This window comes from Cygnus olor, chromosome 8 (genome assembly GCF_009769625.2).
Source record: "Cygnus olor isolate bCygOlo1 chromosome 8, bCygOlo1.pri.v2, whole genome shotgun sequence".
NCBI lineage: Eukaryota > Metazoa > Chordata > Aves > Anseriformes > Anatidae > Cygnus > Cygnus olor.
In genome coordinates, this window is record NC_049176.1 from 26605879 (window position 1) to 26628902 (window position 23024).

Consider the following 23024-nt stretch of genomic DNA (forward strand, 5'->3'; position numbering starts at 1 on the left):
AAGTTTAAGTTAAAACAAGATATCTACTCACCTTAGGGGGGAATTTTATATCAATGTTAACATCGCTGGTTTTAAAAGCGAATCGAGTTAAACAGGAGCCATACATCCTCAGTGAACAGTCTGGAAGACAGAGAAAATTATTTATAATTATTAGCTAGGAAAAAAATATTTTTTAATGGTGATACTCTAACTCCCAAGTGGTACTCCCAGATTAATAAATATTAAACCACTTTCTCATTCCTGTGAAGTCTAGTCATTTCTATAGCACAGCATCACAGGAAAACTAATAGTTCAAACAGCAAAATTGCCAAATGTCTAAAATTTTTCAAGTTATTTTGAAATAATTTTGCAATGCAGCCTGTAGATTTAGTTTTTTAATGAAACTAACTATAAACTTACAATAAGTGTCACCATCGTAGTGCAAGATTTTACTTTTTTTGTTGTTAATAATGTGATTATACAGGAGCAGTTAGCCAGTTATAAAGTTCTTTGCTGCCTCATACACTTTTGTCAAATATTTTTATACAAACTACAAACTCTGCCAATGACATTAGCAAGTTCTTATGCAGAATTCACTATGAAACATGCATGGAAAACATAACTTTGATATAATTCAAGCCAAAGTACCCATTTAATAGTATTTTTGTAGTTAATACAGTTCCTTACCTGCAATGATATGTAACAGACCTAGTCTAAACTAATCAGAAAATAACTATTCGGTAATGATATGATGAAAAATGTCATTCCACTCCATAAACAATAATTGATCCCACTTCATGAATCAATTTACATAATTAAAACTTTCCTGTAATGTATATATACTAAGGCTCTGACGTATTTATGCCAGCTGAAAATTACGACAATTCTCAACCCCTTCCAAATCACTTATCATTCGGGGCAGCGAGGAGGGATCTCAGAACCCCTCACAGGGCTTCTCACCACAGAATGGCGGAGGTCGAAAGGAGGCCCTCTAGTTCAGCCTCCTGCTCACACAGTCATCCTGAGCAGGATGCCCAGGACTGTGTCCAGCTGGGTTTTAAATATCTCCAAAAAAGGAGACTTCACAACTTCTCTAAGCAACTTGTTCCAGTGTTCAACCAGCCTCACAGCAAAGAGGCTTTTTTTTTTGCATTTTTTCATATTGTTTTTATTTGTGTTCTGATCAAATACTTTGAAAGAGAACCACCATAAAATAATTCATAAGAGAAAATAAACCTTACAAATATACAGCTTCAAAGAAACATTTGTCTATTTTTCACTGTGTGGAAACCAGTTCTCTCAGAATTAATCTGTATACAGTAACTATATAAATAAGCAATCCCCTGTAACTGCTTCCTACAGATTTTCATAGCAGTAGGAATTTTTGCATAGTTCTATCGTGACTTCAACCATAAGAAAATCATGTCAGAACATCCCATGTTTACTACACCATACATGAATTGATTTTTTTCTTAATTTACAACTTTTGAAAACGCATTCACTAAAACACTATAGGCTTTGAAAGGAGAAGTAAGTTGCCACTCTCTGCTACAGACACACCGCTCCACATCAACTCATCACTCCAAACAATTCAGCCAGCTGAATGACAACAGTACAGTAATCTTCACAATTATTTACAAAAATACTGATCATTTCCTTTGCTTTCTCTTATAATAAAATACTATCAGAGGAAAACTCAATAGTGTGTTAGAAGAGAAATCTGTACTAGGAGCCACATATGGCAATACCACAAAGCAAACACATTTAGTCAAGTCCTACCCTACAAACCCTACTTCTATTGAGCATTCTTATGTTTAAAAATATATTACATAGAGCTCCTAAAACTAAGGCTGATCATCCTACAGCAAAGAAAGAAAAAAAGTATCCTTCCCACTCCGGTATTTTTACAAAGCAAAGCGGAAAAAGTAAGGTATTTCTAAAATAAATAGAAAGGCAGAAAATCAACCCAGTTTTAATACAGATTAAATAAAAAGTTGGATTTTTTTTTTCCTGTCAGTGCCATTATTACTTTGTTCCATTCAGATTCACTGAAAAGCAAACCATTGATCATATAATGTCAACATTATAGCAGATCCAAAAATCAGCTCTCAAATTTCCAGCGTATCAATTGCACTATAGAAGATGATGGGAAATCAATGCAAAGAAGCAAGTGTCACAGTTTATTTTGCCTATATGTACATTTAGGTTACTTTATTTTCCAACAGTACTATTAATTAGATTTGAACATTTAATATGTTCTAGTAAAGTAACACACTGCACGTCTGAAGAGGGAAAAAAATTAACTTATCCAGACAATTTTTAGGAACTTTATTGACCCACTGAAGACATAAATGTGACTAAATATTATACCTACCCAGACTGTTTTTTAAATTATTATTTTTATCATCATAAAACATTTGATCAAGAAAAGGGCAGATGAGGTATGATATTTATATATAGTTAAGTAAATGTAGTATTTTGACCTTTTTAAGAGAACTCTAGAATTCAAGGGACTTTTGGAAGCACCAGTTGACCTCTCAGTGCACCTCCTTCCATACTGCCCACTAGTTATAAATATACAGAAGAAGAAATACTTGTTAAGCAATAACCTTTGTTGACCTGAATGACTTGTTTTAATGAACAGTTACTGATTAGTACCTGTACATATTTCAGATCATAATTAAATACTGAAAATGTCCTGTATACTTACCAAAACCACTGAGATCTATATTTTTTTTTAAAGCATAGATTTGGACAGGGAGGTGGGGTGGGGTGGGGAAAAGAGTCTGAAAGATATCACAAGTAACTTAGGGACTGGTAGGAAAAAAAGATACATCTTCTTTTCATTTGACTTCAAGCATCTTCTCATTTTTTCCCTCCTAACCCCCTGCATCATTCATGCTAGCATAATTAAGTGCACTTGAAAAAAAAAATAGTCACATTAAAAGCCACAGACAAGTATACCTAACTGCTAAGTTAGATATAGGTGGAAAGATTTGTAGCACTAGAGCCTGAGGGAGATCCTCAGTGGCTGAGGCTTTAAACATGACCTGGAAGGAAATACTTGGTGCTCTGGAAATTTCCAGTCTTTGTCAAAAATCATGACGTTAAAGAGGATCGATAGCTTCAATAAACACATACCAGAAAGAAGCAAAGAGAAGGACAATCATATTTTCCTCCTTTTGTAGATTTGTTAGCTTTTTTTAAATCAACTGCCAGTCAGTATTAAAATGCCTATATATATTAATATCATATGATATAAAGATACTTTAACCTCAAATGTATTAATTCACCATTAATAAAAAGAACAATTTTCACCTAGAGAAAATGGAGGATACTATGGATACCTGGTAAGGGCTGTTGAATAATTTTCTCCATCTCGTTTACAATTTCTTGACGAATTCTGAAGTCATCATCTGATATGCCTTGTTCATTTGCTGCCTCAATGAGTGTAAAACTCAGAGCAGCCAACTGTGCAGAAGAAGGGGGTGGGAGGGCACGCAGCTCATTTTCTTCTTGTTTTTCCTGAATAATTGTTGGATGATAAAAGTAAAAACTGATATTTTAAGAGAAAAGGTTATGTCGTAGTATTGCATGATATGTATCAATGTATGTATCTCATAGTACTGCATGATATGTAAGCAATGCATCGTTTGCTGTTTGTGTTCTATTTACATGGGGTCCTGACCAAACATTTTCAAAGGTAGGAACTCTGCCCAGCCTAACTGGCACATGCAGTAGTGCGGCTCACAAATGACAGTAGATGCTCAGTGTTTAAAAGAGAACATGTCTCACAGCTGGCAACTGGGGAAGAAATCTGGTGTGCTACATTCCTCAACCACATTTTCTGACAGTTCTGAAACAGAAATCATCCAAGGAAATAAAAAGCTCTAACTGTTCCTACATAATAAAAGTAACTGAGTTGAAAAAGGTTTTCTAGAATTACACAGATTTTACGAGTGGATTGTATCTGAAAGAAAGGTATCAGTGGCAGAAAATATATTCTTAGCTCCAAGAAACTTTTAAGAAGTTGAATCTCCTCCCACTGATGCCTGAACAGCCAGTGCTAGAAAGTGCTGGTTTTAGTGCATCAAATTAAAATTAATTTTAATCCAACAGCAATAAATATGTCAGATACATCAAGTCATTTAGGGACAAGTGAAACAATCATTTGTTTCATTCAAATGAATCAAATTCATCAACTAAACAAAATCTGACTGACAACAGAAATATTTATGCAACCAGAAAATATTTATGCACTAAGACAACACATCAGTCCAGTATGAAAATGTTTGATTAGTACTAGGTTTCATCTATCAACTCTTCTTTTCTCACTTGAACAAATTCAGCTTAAGAAAGAATATGCAAATTTTTAAAAGCAAGTGGTTGAGTTTTTTGTTTTTAATGTCACTGCTTTATGTTTTTTCTTGATTGAGGAACGACAACTGCTACAAAGCTTATCTGACAGTCCTACATCTAATAATTTGAGCTGTAATTAGGTATATTTTATGATGTAACTTTAGACAGTTACACACCACTTGCTACTGCAATGTGGTGTACAACATACAACTATTTGAAGACAAGCGTTAAGAACTGAAACCACTCCCTGTTCTCTAGCATTTCCATTCAGTGGTAAAGAAACCTCATTTCTCAATTTTTGTTTCCATACCCAGATGCAAAGCACGGTAGAGAAGTGTTTCCATATCAAATGTGGGGATGGTCTGTTGCCATTATTATTTAGTTGTTGTTTATTTTTTCCTTGGTGCAAGTTAGCAGCCAGCAAGAAAACCAGAATCCCTTTCAACTAGTAACTGAACATAAAAACAAAAGTGTTCCTTTACAAGATTCTTAGGATTTACAGCATTCAGTTTTCCAGGTGATGACTTGCACATTTAAGAGAATCAGAGCATTAATTACAAACAAGTTTGGTAAGAAATGCATGGAAACACGAATAATATACTAAACTTTGGGAAACAGGTGTAGAAGATTATTTAAGCCATCTGAAACACAAAACTCTATGTATTTGTGAATTTGTAGCTCTATCAGCATTTACAAAAATGGGTTGGCATGAAAATCTGTGCGTCATTTTGTGCATGTAACATTTCTTCTTAAAACAACACAAACAGTAACAACAGAGTACCTAATAAGGAAACCAATTGTCTTTTTTTGTTGAAAACCTTAGAACTGTACAGATATTTTCATATCAAACCCATATGTAACCCCAGAGAGATGATGAGTGACATCTCAGGAAATGAATCCTTCTCTGCTTTAGCTCTCTTTCTTTCGTCTAGACATACTATCCCCTCTGCTTACCCATCCTAGAAAGGATAGAGATAAAACCTAACAAGTCAGACAAAAAAGAAAAAAATAGAAAAACACACACACACACACACACACAAAATCACAAAAAAATCCCAAACCCAACTCCAGCCCCTGGAGGTCTTGCTACCAGTGATATTACTTTTGAAAGAAACTGAAGAACTAAATACGTTTCTCACCTAAGTTACCTTGCCTTCTGTTACTAAGTGTGATGAACTGCCCACTACTCAGAGACACTAATTCAGAAGCAATGACCAAAAATGTTCTTTCCTCTCTGTCTGGACAGATATCAAGCCCTTCCTCTCAAACAGGAAAGGAGCAACAGAGATCTGTGGATCTCTGCTCAGCACACACAAACTTTCACCTAAACGAAGGTGACCAAAGAGAACATACCACATAACAAAAAAAAAAAAATCTTTAAAGAAACAGAAAAAATCATTCATAATTTTTATTTGTTAACTTACCATTATATTTTTCTTATGACGCTTTTCTTTAATATGCTTGTGAGCTCCCTGGATATTTTCAATGTGAACTAAGCAGAGCTTGCATAGATACTGACAGTTGGTGTATTCTGGGGAGCGCTGGGGAAAAATGGCCATAGATTAAAAGAAAATGTTTCTGCCAATCGTGTCTGAAAAACTCAACTGTTTGAATAACAAATTCTATTTAACAATTATGTAACATTTGTAATGTCAAGGTGCTTTGCAAACATTAATCTTCAGAAAACACGGTGGAAATGGATTTTTACCCATATGACACGTGGGGAGCGTGAAGAAAGGAAATGAGATGAGTTGGACATCACACTTCTCAGTAGATTTTAGTGATGCAAGATTAAGACTGAAGAGTTTATGCCTCTTAAGGCTGAACTAGAGGCCAGTAAGCCATTCCCTTGTCAGCTCAAGCTTTTAATAACTATGGATTTATTAAATCTCAGCATCTATCCGCCTTTCTCTGATGAGAAAATGGGAAGTATTCATCACATTATCTACTATACATGTTATGACAGATGGTGTTGTTGTTTGGCTAGCATATTCAGAGCGTGCTGTGCAAGTACTGCATTTTTTTCTATTTAAAAGGGTTCAGCTGGCCAACAGAAAGGAAGATAGCCAGTTTCTGACTTACTGATGACTATGCTCTGGATAAGGTGGGATCCTCTGACAAGGGATAAGATTATTCCATTTTGAGTAACAATTTGTTATGCTCAGCATTTTGGATGGACAGGCTGGGAGAGACAGAGTACCCAAATGGGGAGCTGCAGCCTGAGAGACCCGAGAGTCTGCAAGAAGCAGCTGAGCAGACAAGCCTTAAGAGACAATGGAAAAAAAATCATCACATTCTTTGGGTCGAAGAGGGCACAATGTGGAGTTTTTCAACCAGGAAAACACTGAGAACTACAAGATCAAAAGGCAGAAAGGACAGTCTCTGGAAAGATGGGGTGCTGTTCTCAAAATTCTACTTTAATCTGTCTCATCCTGCAGTTATGTTTTCTTACTCTAATAAAACACAACTATAGGAAACCTTTTGATATGTTCACATCAAAGACCAAGAGGGACAGTTCTTCCTCATGTCGCTCTTGAACAGGCCCCAAAGAAAAGCCTTTGTTTTCCTGCAGACTTGTTAGGGCTTTTCTAATAATTGCTATCAGTTATAATGAGGAGAGAGGAAAAAACACCTACTTAGAATTTTCATCTTAATTTTAATATATCCATATTTACTAATTCTGAGAAGTATACCAAAAACACCAGCTGTTTAAACAGTGACATAACAATGAATGAGCAGAGAACACTTATTTCTTACACCAAAGATCTAAACCACTGCTGAATTTGGACAAGTTTTTCCATATACTGAATATATCTTTTGCTTTTGGGAAAAAAAATAAGAAGAAAAGAAAATGAAGGCCTGAGTCTCCAACTACAGATCAATTTACAGTAACACTGTCATGACACTTAGTTAGTAAGTCTCTTCATCCTTACTTTTTATGAGATTGTTACCTAATAAAACGAAATTAAACACCTATTTGGAATACAACCTACAGTTACATTTGGCTAGCTCAAGTATTCAATAGCTGATCACTGAAGCAGATCAAAAATAAATACTTTAACACTCTTCTAAAACTAACAGCAAAAACAGTATTAAAAATGATTGGATATTTCTTTCCTACTCTGATCTGTAGTATTATGCCAACAGATATTATTGCCAGAAAGGTTGAATCATGCAATGCTTTTTATTTTGCCTCTGTCATAAAGACAATTTTCACCATCTAGCTATGCATAAGACCAATGAAAGAATGAGAAACAAACAATAAAAAACCTACATACTAATATTTGAGTAAATCAGATGCCTTAGAAGAAGCCAGGTCTGGTGAAGTTTGTGCTTGGCTATTCACAGTGCTAATCCACCTCAGAGCCAGCTAGATTTTAATGGGAAGGTTACAGATCACTAGAAAAGAAAAACCTCGAGACTATCTTTAAAATGCTAGAGAGGATGAACCAAAGAATTAGAGGCCAGTCAGTATTAATGTCCGGAAAAATACTGTAATAAATAAGTTATTAAAAAGCATACAGGAAAAAAGTGGGTCATAGGTGCTATAAACAAACTGTACTAAACCAATTTCACGGTTGCCTTTCTAAAAGAAAATCATAGAGCTTGAAGAAACAGCAGATGTTGCATCTTGAATTTTACAACGTTTTTGTCACTTGACAGTACCATTCTAAAAAGGAGACTGTAAATACTATCTAAATAAAGAACAATAAGGTGAGAATGAAGCCGCTCAGAAAACTGTCCTCAGAGCACACATCCTTAGAGTGGTTCACCACCAGTCTAAACGTGTGTGCCAAATAGTTTTCAACAGGGTCCTTCTGGGGTGAGAATCTTTCATATTTTTGTTAAAGATTTACAAAATGCAATACAGTGTATGTTGACTACATATGAGAAAGACACCATTGGGAGAGACTACAGACTTTGTAAGACGATGATAATTCAGTGATCACAACAAATGAGAGAAATGGAATAAGTAACTTGCAATTAAGTAGTATCAAAGCAAAGTATTGCTCCTCCTTAGACACTGTCAACTGCAAGAAATACAGGGCAGGGAACACGTGGTTGGACATTTCTTAAGAAAAGGATGTGGGGAGCTGGTCCAGACCAGATGATTTTGGACCAGATGATCTGGGAGGTCTTTTCCAACCTTAATGATTCTAAGCCAAAATCCTATTGCTACTAAAAAAAAACAAACAAACAAAAAAAAAACAGATATCCTAAACGCAATGTTGTATTTCAGATAGATGAAACCAGCTTTCTTCTTTATATGTAAGACTTTAGCTGAAAGGCCGTGTCCATTTTTGGATACCACAGTTACATGGACCAGGTGGTGAAAGCCCAGAAAAAAGCAACAGGAATGAAACATAACTAAAAAAATTCCAATGACCAAAGAACAACTAGGGAGTCTCAAGAAGACATGCCTTCAGGGAGATATAATGTAATGATCTTCAAAAAGAAGGTATAAAGTAATGACCTTCAAATGTGTAGAAAATTACTGAAGAAAGTTAGATCTTAAGACAGCATACAAGGGATTAAAATGCTCCAAGAGACACTTAGGTTAGACATCAAGAAAAAACTTCTGAGTTACACCTATAATGACATCAAAATTTGTTTCACTGGAGATTACTAAAACAGCTTAGAAAACATTTTTAAGGTTTTGTCTTCAACAGAGGTGATTTGTACTGGTAAAAGGGTAATATACTGAAGATATAATGAAGTTCCTTTCAATCCTATAACCTGAGTTTCCAGGTAACTGGACTTCCTAGAAAATCTTAGATAAGTATAAAACTGAAAACCTTCAGATCTCCAGAATTTTTAAAAAATACTGTTCTATAAACACACCATGTGCCAAAAAAAGGCACAGTAAGTTTTCAGTCTGTATATTCTGTCACAGTGAATGACTAGTCAACTACTACAGTTAGTATCACTAAAGAGATTCACCATAAAGAAGAGAGAAACAGAGGCAACAGGCTACAGTGGAAATACCACCCAACCTGAAATATGGTGATGACAGTGAAAGAAGACATCCATTTTCTTTTTTAGCTGACAAATAACTCAACCTACTTTTTCAAGTCGGGAGATATAATCTCTTTCCAGACGCTCTTCAGCTTGTTTCAATCCCAGTTGCTGTTCAGCTGTCAGATTAGATTCATCAATAACAGCAGTGTTTTCTAAATAGTCAGCTTCCAAGGCATGTTCTTTAGTTGATTCAGAATTCTTTATTTTACCTAGAGAAAGAAACAGTCATTTTCTTCAGAGGAAAGTAAAGGTTAGAGTACAGAAGCCAAAGCAGTTAAGAGCATTGCATTAAGAAGCCAGACACAAACTGGAACTATATTCTAGGGTTGGTTTTTTGTCCAAAGTCTGACCATCTGACCAAAATCACCTTAGACATTAGAATCTTTCCAGTATGTTAACCAATATTTTGGAGAGACTTCAAAGACCATTGTACTACTAAGCACACTATCAAAAAGAGAAGAAAAAAAACAAACAAGGTAGATTTGTTCTGTATTTCAGTCCTAACTTCATAATCTCTACAAAGTTCGTTGAGGCAAAAAAGGTTTTTTGTTATGCAGAACACAAGATCCCGATGCTGTACTTAACAGACATAAAAATACTAGCTCATTTTTTCTTTTTTCACCCAATACATTTTGCTATGGAAACAGTCAGAAAATCACTTTAAAGACACTCATCCAAATGACCTTACAATGCCAGTTACCAGATATTTCAACCACTCGGGTCAGAAGACTGTTGGAGTTGCACCTGAACAGACCCTGACACCTTGCCACCAAGGGCTAGCAACCATGGAGCTCTGGAACGCTGCTACTCACAAACACACACCAGTCAATTCCAAAAGTCCAGTTCCTCCAGATGCCTATGAGTTGTTCATAGCTCATTAAGCTCTACAAACATCGTCATCTTAAATTCTTCCAATAGTGTTTGCATCACCAAAGGTGAGAGGGTTTCCTCCCCACCCTTTTATTTTTTTTTTATTTTTTTTTACATACAAGATCTTTACACCCTCCACCTCCCTGACTAACTAGGAATAAAAAAAGTGAGCAAGTTTTCAAGTCCTGGTTTGTCAGTGACAGATGGTCCCTACAGCACATGATGGCAGTCTACAAAGAGCTGGCTGATCAGAGGACGCTGCCATTTCAACTTGTTTTTCCTGTTAATTTTTTTTTTTTTATAAGCATAGCTAAAAAAAAATATGCACTTTAATATTTTCCCTTGTATTGCCCCACAAGCCACTGCTGTAGCTGTTGCAGTAGTGGGAAATATTTCAAGTCGAAGCTCTGCACTCTGACACTGCAGTTGTAAAGCAGTATTTTATTAGAAAATACTGTGTTCTGAAGAAGCGTGACTAAGTCTGTTATGAGGAGCTAACTTGAAACGAGACAAATCCTGATCCAGATATTTAATTTTGAAATTGAAAAAGACACAAAAATTGAACACTCATAAGGGTAACCACTGATGGATGGGAAGCATTCCACAGCTCCCTAAATTAAACAGCCATCTGCCAAACCATCTTTTAAGCATTTTTAGTAATAAAAAGAATGTAACAACCTCAGAAAAAAGGTAAATATTTTTCTCATACCTATAAAAAAATATTTTCTTGCAGATTTTTTCTCCTGCTCTTCCTGAAAGCAGGAATATCTGGCATTTCCATAAATGGCAGTGATATTATGAAGGGTTCTCCCCCAGCCCAAGACATTATATTCCCAAAATTGCCTGAAACCCACGCATTCTAAGTCTCTTACTAAGACATTTAGGTCTTAGGCAGAAGAAAAAGGGACAGCTATTACCATAATCTCTTATGCTCTATGTAATATGCTTATATTAATAATGTTCTCTGTAAACGCAGTCAGCAACTTACTATGTGAAAAAATATACCTATAGAAACATTTCAAAGCCCATTTCAGATTGTTAACAATTTTACCAGAACAAAAACGAGTAAAGCAGTGCTGAATAATACTCACTGAAGTCATCCGGCTTCTGTTCCAGTTTTCTTTGATCTGAAGCAGTCTTACCAGGATCACCAGTTTGATCAACACTAGTCTCCAATGTATGAACTCCCAGTGGATTTTCCAACGCCAGTTTCCCTTTCTGAGTAGCTGTTAAGGTTTCCGTACCGACCCCATTCCCTGAAACATGGGAGCCTGGAAAGTTTTCTCCCACTTGTTGAGCTTTTGTTTGTTTCAGGTTTTCCATTGCTGATGATATATTAGAATTTTTTTTTGCTTTTCCATGACTTCGATCCTGAATGTTTGATACCGTATCTTTAGTTCCAGGATTACAACTATTAACTTTGCATGATTTATTTTCTCCTTGTTTTTCAGGAAAAACATCATTTTGTTTACTTTTTTTGCTGTTGTTCCCACTTGGAGAACTTCTCCCAATATCCTTCACAGATTTGTCATTTCTACTATGTTTATAATTTTGATTATTTGTAACTTTGACTGCTTTGCCTTCCTCACAGACAAGACGGACAGACTTCCTTGGGTCATGATTTCCATTCTTTGAGCTCTTGGCCTCTTCCATTATAGTGAAGACCTGCTTCTCCAGTCTCTTGAGACCACTTGAAGTGCAATTCTTCAGTAATTTAAAGTTGATTTTAAGTCCACTGTGCAGGCAAGGATCGTGGCTGATTGTCTGCTGAAGAAATGATACACATTTGTAAACTGAAGGGAAAATACCAAAGCTTGGAAAAAAAGCTAGGAAACATTAAAATAAGCCTCTCTAAAGAGAAGTGAAACTCCTAATGGTTATAGAGGAAGCATGTTCCCCCCCCTACAGGGGTACGTGAATATTCATAACACATTCCATATTAAAATAAAACTCATGAAAATTTTATAAACTTTACTTCTGTTTAAAAGAGGGGGCAATATGAAGAAACAAAAAAATGGCAGAATGTGGTAAAAAAACACTCTGATTAAACTGCCAACAGCCTGCTTTTTTATTTCCTTCCTATTTTTGGCTTTAGGAAAAAGATATCTGCAACTACACTGAGAATTTGAAAAAATAACACATCTAAAAAATACCACACAATAAAACACACTGCTCAAGAAAGCTAATTCATTTTCCAGCATACCAGCTCCATTTTATTAACTGAAAAAATATTTAGTGATATAACTCAAACTATTGGGAATAAATCTAACATCTGACCTACCACCTACCTCCACAGGTGCTTAAGCACAACATTTAACACGTACAATTCTCACACATTAATTGCCACCACTTAAGTAAGATTTTCATTAGCCGAAAAAACAGAAGCAGTAGATATTTTGTTTAGCTGCAGATTACCTTGACTTATCTAAACCTCTGTCCTTTAAGTGGCATATCATCTGAGTTTTATTTTGGAGACAACTCAAAGACTGGTGTTCCAATGGGAAGCTAAGCATGAATAATGGAACCTGTTTTTAAGGAATTACACTCACTTATGTAGAAAATGAAGAAAAAGAATCTGTAGCAAGAGCCTGGATTCTTTTCTTTTTAAACAACCTTCAGATAGCAATAAAAAAATGAGAATGATGTATTAGACACAAAATAAAATCAATTTTGTACAACTATAGCAAGATTTGGAATTCTGGAACAGAGTTTCTCTCCTTCCTGCCCACCTACATACTTAGCAGTTAAAAGTGTGATCCATGGAAATTTCTGGGTTTTAGAGAAACTATCCAAATAAGTAGCTTATCATTTAGCAAAGGAATAACAAAAAAAATCCATGGATTACAACAATTAGGAGTAAAACAATGTACTTTCATACTTAAAAAAGGAAATAACAAAAGAATCAGATTAAAATGTCTGCTAAAAATCTAATTTTTCTGAATATCATCATTATAAAGGACAGCAATTTTTTTTCAGGCTATATAATGCAGCTACTATCTCTCACTTTGGAGAGACACAAGCCAGGAAATACTTCAGGATGCAAACCACATACTAAAAATGGATAGCTTAAGCCTCTGTTGATATCACCAAAAATATGCATTATGTTTCAGAAAAATTAAAAACAAAACCAAAAGCAAAACCAAGAATTGTTATGAAGTTAATGACAGCATCAGAGCATTTAATAAGAAATCTTGAGAAAGGAAAAAAAAAATCTATACTAGTACATCCATTCCAACGGCTTGCCATTTTAGGTCACAAAGTCACATATTTAATATTACAACTGTTCTCTATCGAGCACTGATTATTACATCCAGCTCACACTTCTAGACGAAAAATCAAAGATCAAAAATCCAGAAGATTAAGCAGTATTTGCCTTTGGATTGCAGCTGGCCTTTCCCACAGCAATTCCTATTAGCCCAGCACCAGAAACGTCAGCCCACCCATACCGGTGTCATTCCAGCCTGGGTGCAGTGAGAAGGACCCAGGTAGGCTCAACGTACTTGTGTGCCTGATCACCTGTCGGAAGTGTTGCTCCATCCCCTATAGATGTCACAGCTACATGCAGCACACTGCTATCTGCCAACAATCCGCTGCTCTCCTGCAAAGATTTTTTTGTAATGGAAACAATAGAAAATGCAGGGGAAGACTTTTCAAATTCTGAACTCCTCCTTACGCTTTAGTTGCTCATTTTCGGGGTGGGGAGCACGGCGAAGGAAGGCAGACGGCAGTTCCACTTTCATTTCTGACACCCACACCACCATTCGACCCTGGACTAGAGCACACCCAGGCCACACTTCTGCATTAGCTGCAGGTTGGCACCAGCCCTGATGGAGCAAGAAGCCTTTTCTCCAGCCCCAGCTCCTTACTCCCAATCCTCGGGCGCTCCCTCGAGCACTTCTGCAGCCCAGTCCAGCTGGACTTCATGCTGGCACCAGGGAGGAGCAGCAGCAGCAGGGGGGAACAGCAAAGCAGCACAAGTGCCCTGGAACAACAACTCTTGGCAGGAAGGCCAGCTTGAAGTTACCATAAAAACGTGGCATTGGAGCAAAAGGAGAGCTTCATTTAGCTCTGCTTCTTCTAACTCTCAAATCATTAAGTTCGGATCATAAAAGAAGGCTTTTTTTTTTTTTTTACAATCCACAAAAATTCTACTCTGAACTCAAACAGTTTGATCTCATCCATTCAATAAGAATATAGTTACACATTCAAAGAGAATATATAAGCTCTAACCAAATGCACAAACGTGACATACTTTCTATTAGCAGTTTCCTTAGATTTTTCCTGTCACATTTAAAACTACCTTTATAACTCAGCTAAGAAACTGAATACTATAATGCAGTTACATGTTGAGAGAGTGAGTGTAATCAAATGCAAGTAGTTAAGGTTAAAAAAAACACGGAGCTATTCTTTATACCAAAGAAATTAAAATAAAGATCACTTATGCAATTTAGTCAAGATTGTACCAAAAAAATAAGAGTTCCACAAAAATTCAGAATCTTAAATGCATGTGCAATAACGTTGTATTTAGTTTTTTTTTTTTATTAATACTGAAATGATTTAGCAAATTAAAAATAATCTAAACTGCTTTAACACACTCAATATCAACCTCATTACCCAGCTCACAAAGAACTACAATATGAACCTATTAACAAAACTTAAACACTAAAAAGAAAATAGAGACCACTACTAAAAGCAAGACAGCCTAAGAAGGAGGCTTCCTCCTCTGCCAGATACCGGGCAGCCAGGTATTGGAGAGGGAAGAGAGGGAAACGGGAGGAGAGAAAGGAGTGCCTCCAAAAGGAGTAACACGGTTGGAAACACAATGCTGGAGCGGAGTGAATCACTGCTGAGGTGGCATCTTTTTAGAAACCTGGATGGCATGTCTTACTCACAAGCTCAGGCCCATACCAATTGCCAGACCTGGAATGAAAACTGAATTTTCTCCCAGGCGGGCTGGCAACAAAAGCAGAGTTTTTCATCTGCAATGTGGGGAAGGATTCACTTGTTGAAATCATTTCAGCGTATTCCTCAATGTCCTGGTGTTACAGGGGATTCGGTTTCCCTTTTTTTTCTCTGAATGCACTGTGCCAGTTACTCCTCTGAAATCTAGCTCAGTTCTTGGCACTCTGAAGAAAAATCATCTGGCTGGAATACAGCAGCTCGAGGTCAGACAACACATCATCCGACCTCAAATTCTGGAAAACGATTAAATCTATACACACCTACAACAATCAATTTTTAGGATGTTTAAAATCGGCTTAGATTTCTCTATCGTAGAATTCATTTCAGGCTCACAAAATGAAGGAGCGAGATCGTTTCACTTTCATTTCTGCCAGATCCTTTTGTTTCCTTGTTCTCTCAGACTACCATTACAAAATTCTGCATTTGAATTGCAAAAATTCACGGTAACGCTTACAAAACAAAACCAACGAACAAAAAACCAGCACAAAAACTACTTTCAATAAGATACTTCGACCCATTTGCCCTGTTACTCTTTCATCCCAAGTTGTTCAACTGTATTTAATTCCTTTTAAAGCCCCACATCTTGGGTCAGATTTTGCCTTTTCAAAGGTGAAGACCAAGCGAAACTGTGAGCTCTTGCATGCTGAGTTGTGACAGGAAGCTCTTTCGCAAAGCATTTCTGTTTTAATCATTTCCTTGTTAGAAGATCTTTAAGGTCCCTTCCAACACGGGCCATTCTTAGAAGCCGAACTAAAGATACCCGGCTTCCTACCCACTCAGTTTTGTGTTCCTCTGTCACATCACAGTCCTTGGGGCAGGTGGAGGAGATGTGCCGCAGCTCAAGGAACACCCGTGCTGTCTGGTCTTTTGCTTCTCCCTAAGAAGAAATGCAGAGATCCTTCCTCTACTGAGAAATCTTTTTTCCCAGAAAACATACGGAAACTCAGCAATCTTTGGACATTATTTTAAGCCTGTTCTAAAATTCGGTCCCAACTGACTAAAATGTCCGAAAACATCTCCGAGAGTGCAGAAGAGCAACTAAATGGAAACTGAGCAGCCTCGTAAGTTTCGATTCCTCAGGGACAACTAGATTAAATATTAAGAGAGAAAGTACTATAAACACAACTGTTATCACCCTCTTTCTGTAAAGTATTCACTCCCTAGAGATAGAGGGACCTGTCTTTTTATCTGAGACCTGCTTTAATCTGTCCCATTAGACCGTCCCTTCAGCTCGAACCTCCCTGCCTTCCAGCAGCTAGGGGGGTGATAAACCTCAGCCTCCCCAGGCAGATTTCCAATACAGCCCGGCTGAACCTCCAACCAAAATAAAATGAAATTCAACAAACAAAGGCCACAGCCAGAAACAAAAGGGAAGGCTGTCTCGTGCGCTCTGCTCATGTTGCAGCCCAGGTAATGTCTCCTTCTGCAGACAGCCCTATCTGCTAGTGCGAAGGGGAGGGGGAGAGCCTCTTTTCGGGACTGGTTATAGCCTCAGGCCCCTTTCTGCATCTGAGAACTTACACAAGCTTCAATTCAAGCTTCTCCCTTGTCCTGTGCCAATTGCTTAAAAAAATATGTTTATGTTTGCTTTATGATAAGCTACAGTAACTTAGTACAAACTGTTATCAGTCCCTGGTGTTTTTCCAAACTACTTAAAACTAAAACTATCAGAGATTACTGGCCACTAAACCGCCTCAGGCTCCACCAGCAGTAAACCCATAGGTATTCTTAGTAACAAACATGTAAGTGCTATACCGTGTCTCAGACCTTCCTGTTTCTAGAAGCGATAGGATTTAAGCTAATAAGTATAATACTTTGAAAATCTATCGAGAAGGAAGCCAGTGCCACGCACATAAAATTAAACACACCAAAAAAACAGGGACACAGCTAGCCAGCACTCTGGCCCTAGCGAAGATACATAATCAAGTAGGAAGCTCTGATGTTAAACATGAATGTGGAGGATTAAAAACTTCTAAGAAGGATTCGTTAGATAAACAACTTTGGATATAAAACTGTAACGAGGCTGTATCTGAATTAGGTAATTAGGTAAGTATCATTTGTAACCGAAGTAACAGGAAAGGCCTTGCTTTATGCAAAGCTTAGCATTAATGTATCTAGGTATAACCATCCTACAATTAAGCCCTTAAACAAGCAGATATGCAAGACAGGAAATCCATACAGAACGTGCTCGATACAGGTTAGCTCCTATTTGCATCGACAGCCGTTGTGTTTCCTACAAGCTGGTCTGACTGACTGGGAAGGCAAGAAAGAGGTGTGTCACCAAGCAGCAAATGCCAAGGACTAATTTCTGAACCTACTACTGCTGACCAATCCCACTCCAAACGGAGGAAAGCCACCCTCCCTCTGTCCCACCAGCTGTGTACCTACCTTACTGTGTCCTCCCTTCCCTGTGTATTTCATATTAAGATACCTAATGCCTCAGAGTTTTGGGTCTGACCCCAGTTTTACTGTACTAGTTGTTTAAACTTTTGAAAAACACCACCGTTTCGCAATCGGCTTAAGCTCTGAAGCCAAAAAAGGGGTACCACCTGCCTCAAATGTTGCTCTGTGTTGCAAGGTACATGCTGTAACCAGATCAGGAAACTGATCCAAGTTAGCTCTAACTTTTAAGAACAAACAACATTTGTACCAGTACAGGGTACAGGGTAGGAGGCTAGAGAGGAAAAAAAAAAAAAAAAAAGGAAAAAAAAGCAATACAGCACTACATAGGCGTAAGGCCTTTCAGAGGCTAAAGCAGCTTCTGGAGGCCTGAACTGATCATGAAGCTAGCTTAAATAGCAGCTACGTATTTAAATTCTATCTATCCATCTTCTTCTTAAACTTCTGTTTCTACTTGCCGTTTGTGCTCAATAAAAATACAACAGTGTGTATTTTTGGCATAGAACTTTATCTAGATCTTGTATTAAGAGTGATCCTTCCACCCAAACCCTAATCCTTTAGGAGGACATCCTTTGCATTACCTCGTACCAGCTGCAAACTAGTTCACAAACCACAGTCAAAGCAAACGGATCCGTTACCACCAGCATCCTTACGTCTGCTTTACTAGGATCCAGCACTTTCACTTCTGAAAGAAATACGCTGGAAACTGTTACTTTAGAAAAGTTGTCAAAAATACACTCATATAGTTGGCACATGGATTGACTCACAACCATTTGTAACACTAAACTGATTCCAGACTCCCAAGTCAAGTTTTGCCGACACCAAAAACTGAAATCTGAAAGTTGCTTCTTGCTGGCAATGTTTCTTTTAGACAGCAGCAGAAATAAAAATTAAGTAAGCAATCTAGTAACATGTGATGCACTGTTTTTTTCCAAAGATTTACTAAAACATCAGAACCAAGGGTATAGTATGGGTACATACACATCTGTGTATGCAGCGCTGTTCAAAAGTAAAAATGAGATTCATATGCATTGTTACTAAACTTAGACAATGTGTTTTCAGTACTTCCGTGCTAAAAGAGTTACTGATCTATCACTTATGTACAATTAAACAACTTGTGATTATTATTGTACGCTGTTTGATAATCCGCCAAAAGCATCAGAAACGTTGACATCCCCTGGATGGCTTCCATGCTGCAAATTAATCCAATAAGCAAAACGCAGGATCTGTCCTTCCATGAAAAAAATAAATACTCCGTACCAGTATTACGTTACCTCAACAAGATGGGGACAACAATTAAAGTTGATTTAGTAAAAACACGTCATAAAATGTAAAAGCAAGCACAACTAGAAAGCAGGATATACTCTCAGCTGGGCAAAATTTTGAACTGCCTTACCGATATGAATATACAAACCAAAACCGTGACAAGCAGATCCACAAGAAATTTAAGAGGAGCTCCCTAGGGATATCTTGCTTTCAAGTAGGACACAGGGAAATCCTTCTCCCCTTTGTCCCTGCAGCAGCAGTTCCCTTCAGAGGAAGAAGCAGGCAAATGCCCTGTACGGTGCAGGTGCCCCGTGCCACCTGGCAATTTCTGTTCCTGCGCTAGGTGGGTAGGAGACAAAGTCCCAGCTGTTTTCTGTGCAAGGACAGAACACAGAAAGAACTTTCTGATCCCTCTCTATGTATCCTCCGTGATAATATCCCAACACGTATGTTCTCGGAAACTGTAATTTCATCCTAAAAATAATTTTATGAAACGATTATCACTGAAGTCAGGTAGACAAAAGCTCACTACATAACTAATGGTTGAAAAGGAGACCTCTCACTCCTAATATAGCTTCTTCTGTCAGATACTGTAATTAAGTCATATTTCCATGTCTGGGTTACTTTTCTCGTCTCGGAAATAATTATGTCATAACTATCCGGGGTCAGACTGTCCAAAAGCACCTACCCGAGCCGGGAACATAAGTCAAACAAAACCAACACGTATCCTCTATTTTCAAGCAGATGCAATGACCCTCAAAGGCAGCGCAAGGCATTCATGAAGCAAAGTGACGTGGAGGTGGCATGAAAACCAAAAAGAATTAATGGATCCACACGCAGATAAAACTATTGTTTCACATACAAGTCCCTCCCTAATACCTCAGCCTGAACCTGATTACATTGTTCCTCTGCGCCCTCACAGCTCATCCCCTTTGCTATTCCCACAAACAACCTTAACAGCAAGAAGGCCTCGGGGGCTGTGACACATTGAGCCAACTGGCACATCGCAGCGTCCTGCAGGAGCTGGAGCCTCGTTCAGCTCTACCCGCACACGAGACAAGCCGACAAAAGAGCCACAGCCACCCGGGGGGAGGCAGCCCCCGGCGGCACTGCGGGCACCCCACGACGCCCAGAACCCCGAACCTCTCCCCTGGGCGAGCAAGAGGAGCCACGGCCGGGCTGGACGGGGGCCCAGCGGGCGAGGATAGCCCAGGACCCCCCCTCGCAGCCTTTCAGCGGCCGGCCGCAGGGCTGCGAGGCTTCGGCGGGCGGCGGGGCCGGGGCCGGGCGGGCTGAGGCCGGGGGCTCCGGGGGCTCTGCGGGCACCGTGCCCCCCGTGCCCGCCTCGCCCCGCCGCGCACGGGGGGAGAGGGGAAAGGGGAGAGGGCAGAGCGCGCCCAGCCGCCCTCACCCCGTCGGGGGAGCCCCCTCCCGGCCCCCCGGGGCCCGGTACCTGGCTGCGGCGCTAAGGGTGCCGGGGCTGCGCCCCCGCCATGCCCGGCTCCGGCTGCTGGAGGCCCCGACGGCAGCGGCTCAGTCCGGCCCGGCCGCCATGTCAGCCGCGCCGCGCGCTGCATTGTGGGGCAGGGCGGGAGGGAGAGCCCCGGGGGCGGGCGGCTCGCCTCAGCCCAGCTCGGCTCTTTTTGGCCCGGCCCGGCTCGCTTGGGCTTGGCACGGCTGGGTTCGGCCTCCCCCGGCCCCTCGGCCCTTCCCCGGGGCTCCCTCGGTTTGGGGGAGCGCCCCGCTTGCCGTCTTCCCCCGCCTTCCCGGCCGGCCTGCCGCGGTGCTGCAGCAGGGGGCTGAGGGAATCAGCTGCTCGATTTTTTCCCCTCAATTTTTTTCCGTTTTTTTTTTTTTTTTTTTTCACAAGCCGTGAGGGAATGCCCGGCCGCCCTCACGCAGGCAAGGCCCCAGGCCCCGTAGAGCCGGCTTTGGGCTTGTTAATCCGCTGTGGTGGCTCCTTGAGGGTCCCCCAACGCAGCCTGAGCCTCGAGGTTTTTTTTGCCCCTTAGCCTGCTCTGCATGCTGCCGGTCGGTGGAGGAGGGCTGGTGTGCTCCACACAAAGCAGCCTGTGGTAAACAGACTGCAGGACACCCTGAACCTCCCGGGGCCTTTCCCCAACACGGGACACGCTGAGGGAAATGCTCCCTGGCTCCCTGACCTTGGCTGCAAAGCTGGCCCCAGCTGCAGCTAGGGACAGCGGCTTGGCCAGCGTGTCTGCTGGCACTCGCGCAGGTCTCGGGGGAGAAGAGCTGGCCTGCCCAGCTCTTGGCAGTGCTGGGGGGTGACCTAAAGAAATTGGCAAGTGTTTATGTAAGGCAAATCTCTCAGTGATGCAGTACAGCACTACCCCTTCTTGGCAGGGAAATGTCATGTTGTTGGCACTTCTTAGCCCTGGGTAAGGAGACCTGTCCAGAAAAACAAGGGGCATAAAAGATTACTGTTGAACTACTGAAGAGATTGAAAGGAAGTTACTCAAAATAACGTGAATAATAGTGCTGGAAATGCTACCTCTGGGAGTCTGTGTAGGTAAAAGTTGCAAAATCTGTAATACTGGATGCTACAAATGCTGGTGGAATAAAGCTTTGAAATGTATTGTCAGTTCAGTGCAATCCTTAGAGCTAATCTGCTTTCTCATGGTTCACTTGAAGTTCAAGTTTTACAAAACGAGGAATGGATACCTCAGGGTATTGCTAATGGGAAGTTGCGCAGAGCTTTCGCCTTTAGAAACATGGGCCTAATCCCATCAAAATCAGCAGTGACAAAAATTGAAGTGCTTCAGTGCTGTTTGGTGAGCAGCTGAGGTTAGCTGGGTGGTGGTTTCAATCCAGTCCTATTTGACAAATATTTTTATTAGGTTTAGTAGGCCAAAGAGTAAATTGCAAAAGTAACTAAACTATACTTGCTACTGGATATTGTCATCCTAGATCGATATTTAGACATGCTACTGAGCAAACAGACACCAGTTTGTTAGCCTGACTGGCATTTTTCCTGCGAGCTGAAATTTATTAGAATATATCAGATTCTTTCAACAATTTAGTTCAAACTGTTGGATAGACTTTAATTGAAAATGTTAGTGCAGTTTGGCTCTGAAAACTTGAACCACTACAAAACCAATGGTCTTTGACATAGTTGCTGTGTATTTTCAGAAACAATTCTGCTTTCTTTGCTGATGTTGAATGTTTTATTGCAGGGAGTAGTATAGAAACATGGCAGTAAAAGAGGAAGTTGAATTCCACTGCCAGCTGGCCATTATTTAAAGAATTCCTAATTCAGTGACAGTGATCAAAAGCATTCAGATTCTGGGCTGAGTTTGTAGGAGGAAAATGTAATTCTAAAAGCAAGTGAGTTTTGTCTGGGAATCAGAGACAATAAACATGAAGCTGTAGGAAGCAGATTTTATAGAGTCCCTTTCCAGAGCAAAACCTCGCTTGTCTCATGTTGCAGTGTGATGCCTTATTTGTAGCCCCATACCAAAACTACTATATCATTATACCTAAAAATAATGCAGAAGTGTATTGTAGATTTATTTTTAATTTTCTGACCAAAAAAAAAAAAAAAGATAAGCAAGTTACATTATTTTCATTGTTGGAATAATTTGATTATTTTTAGAATTCACTTGTATTTATTTAAAAGTATATAGTATATTAAAGCCCTATTCTCTATCTCCAGATGTGTGTTAAGAAACTCTCTAAAGCTTCTTAGATGATTTATTTGTAAAGTGAGGAAATCATACTTGGTTCTTGGTCAATATTACAGGCAGAAAAGTATACAGGAAGATGGCACTTATCTGTGGAGATGAGAACTTCAGCTTCTTAGCACTGGGTATCTTCCCCATAGACAGCATGGTAGAAGATTTTTCATCCACATAGAATATTGCATGATTTTTTGACGTTAGATGTCTATCTAAGCTGAAATACATAAAAACATGCTAAGTCTGAAATGTTTAAAACCTGCCGTTAAATCTTTCAACTAGTTATATGTAGCTTCTGTACTTTCAGTAATGCCACTTATGCATGAATCACCTAAGCAAATTTAATCAAGCTGTCAAAGATCTACTAAAACTTTCAGTTAAAATAAATAAATAAATGAATAAAAGAAAATCACACAGTAAGATTAAGAAATGTAATTTGCTCTTCAAAAGATGGATTTCCAATATGCCTTGGAT

At 39.2% G+C, this 23024-nt stretch overlaps 1 protein-coding gene across 6 annotated transcripts in view; it reads right to left on the reverse strand.

Moving 5' to 3' along the window:
- TUT4 (terminal uridylyl transferase 4) overlaps nt 1–20478 on the reverse strand; it is a 46212-nt gene extending 25734 nt beyond the window's left edge. For 2 of the 6 annotated variants that reach the window (XM_040565063.1, XM_040565061.1), the window contains exons 1-6: nt 20309–20474; nt 11319–11994; nt 9403–9566; nt 5763–5879; nt 3327–3504; nt 32–120 (exon numbers count right to left, since the gene is read on the reverse strand). In XM_040565063.1, the coding sequence (XP_040420997.1) occupies nt 32–120; nt 3327–3504; nt 5763–5879; nt 9403–9566; nt 11319–11880 (1110 nt within the window). In that variant the 5' untranslated portion in view covers nt 11881–11994; nt 20309–20474. Of the gene's footprint in view, nt 1–31; nt 121–3326; nt 3505–5762; nt 5880–9402; nt 9567–11318; nt 11995–20308 lie in introns of all 6 variants that reach the window. The other 4 variants (XM_040565058.1, XM_040565057.1, XM_040565060.1 and 1 more) reach the window with 4 other exon arrangements.
- Nucleotides 20479–23024: the final 2546 nt, after the last annotated feature.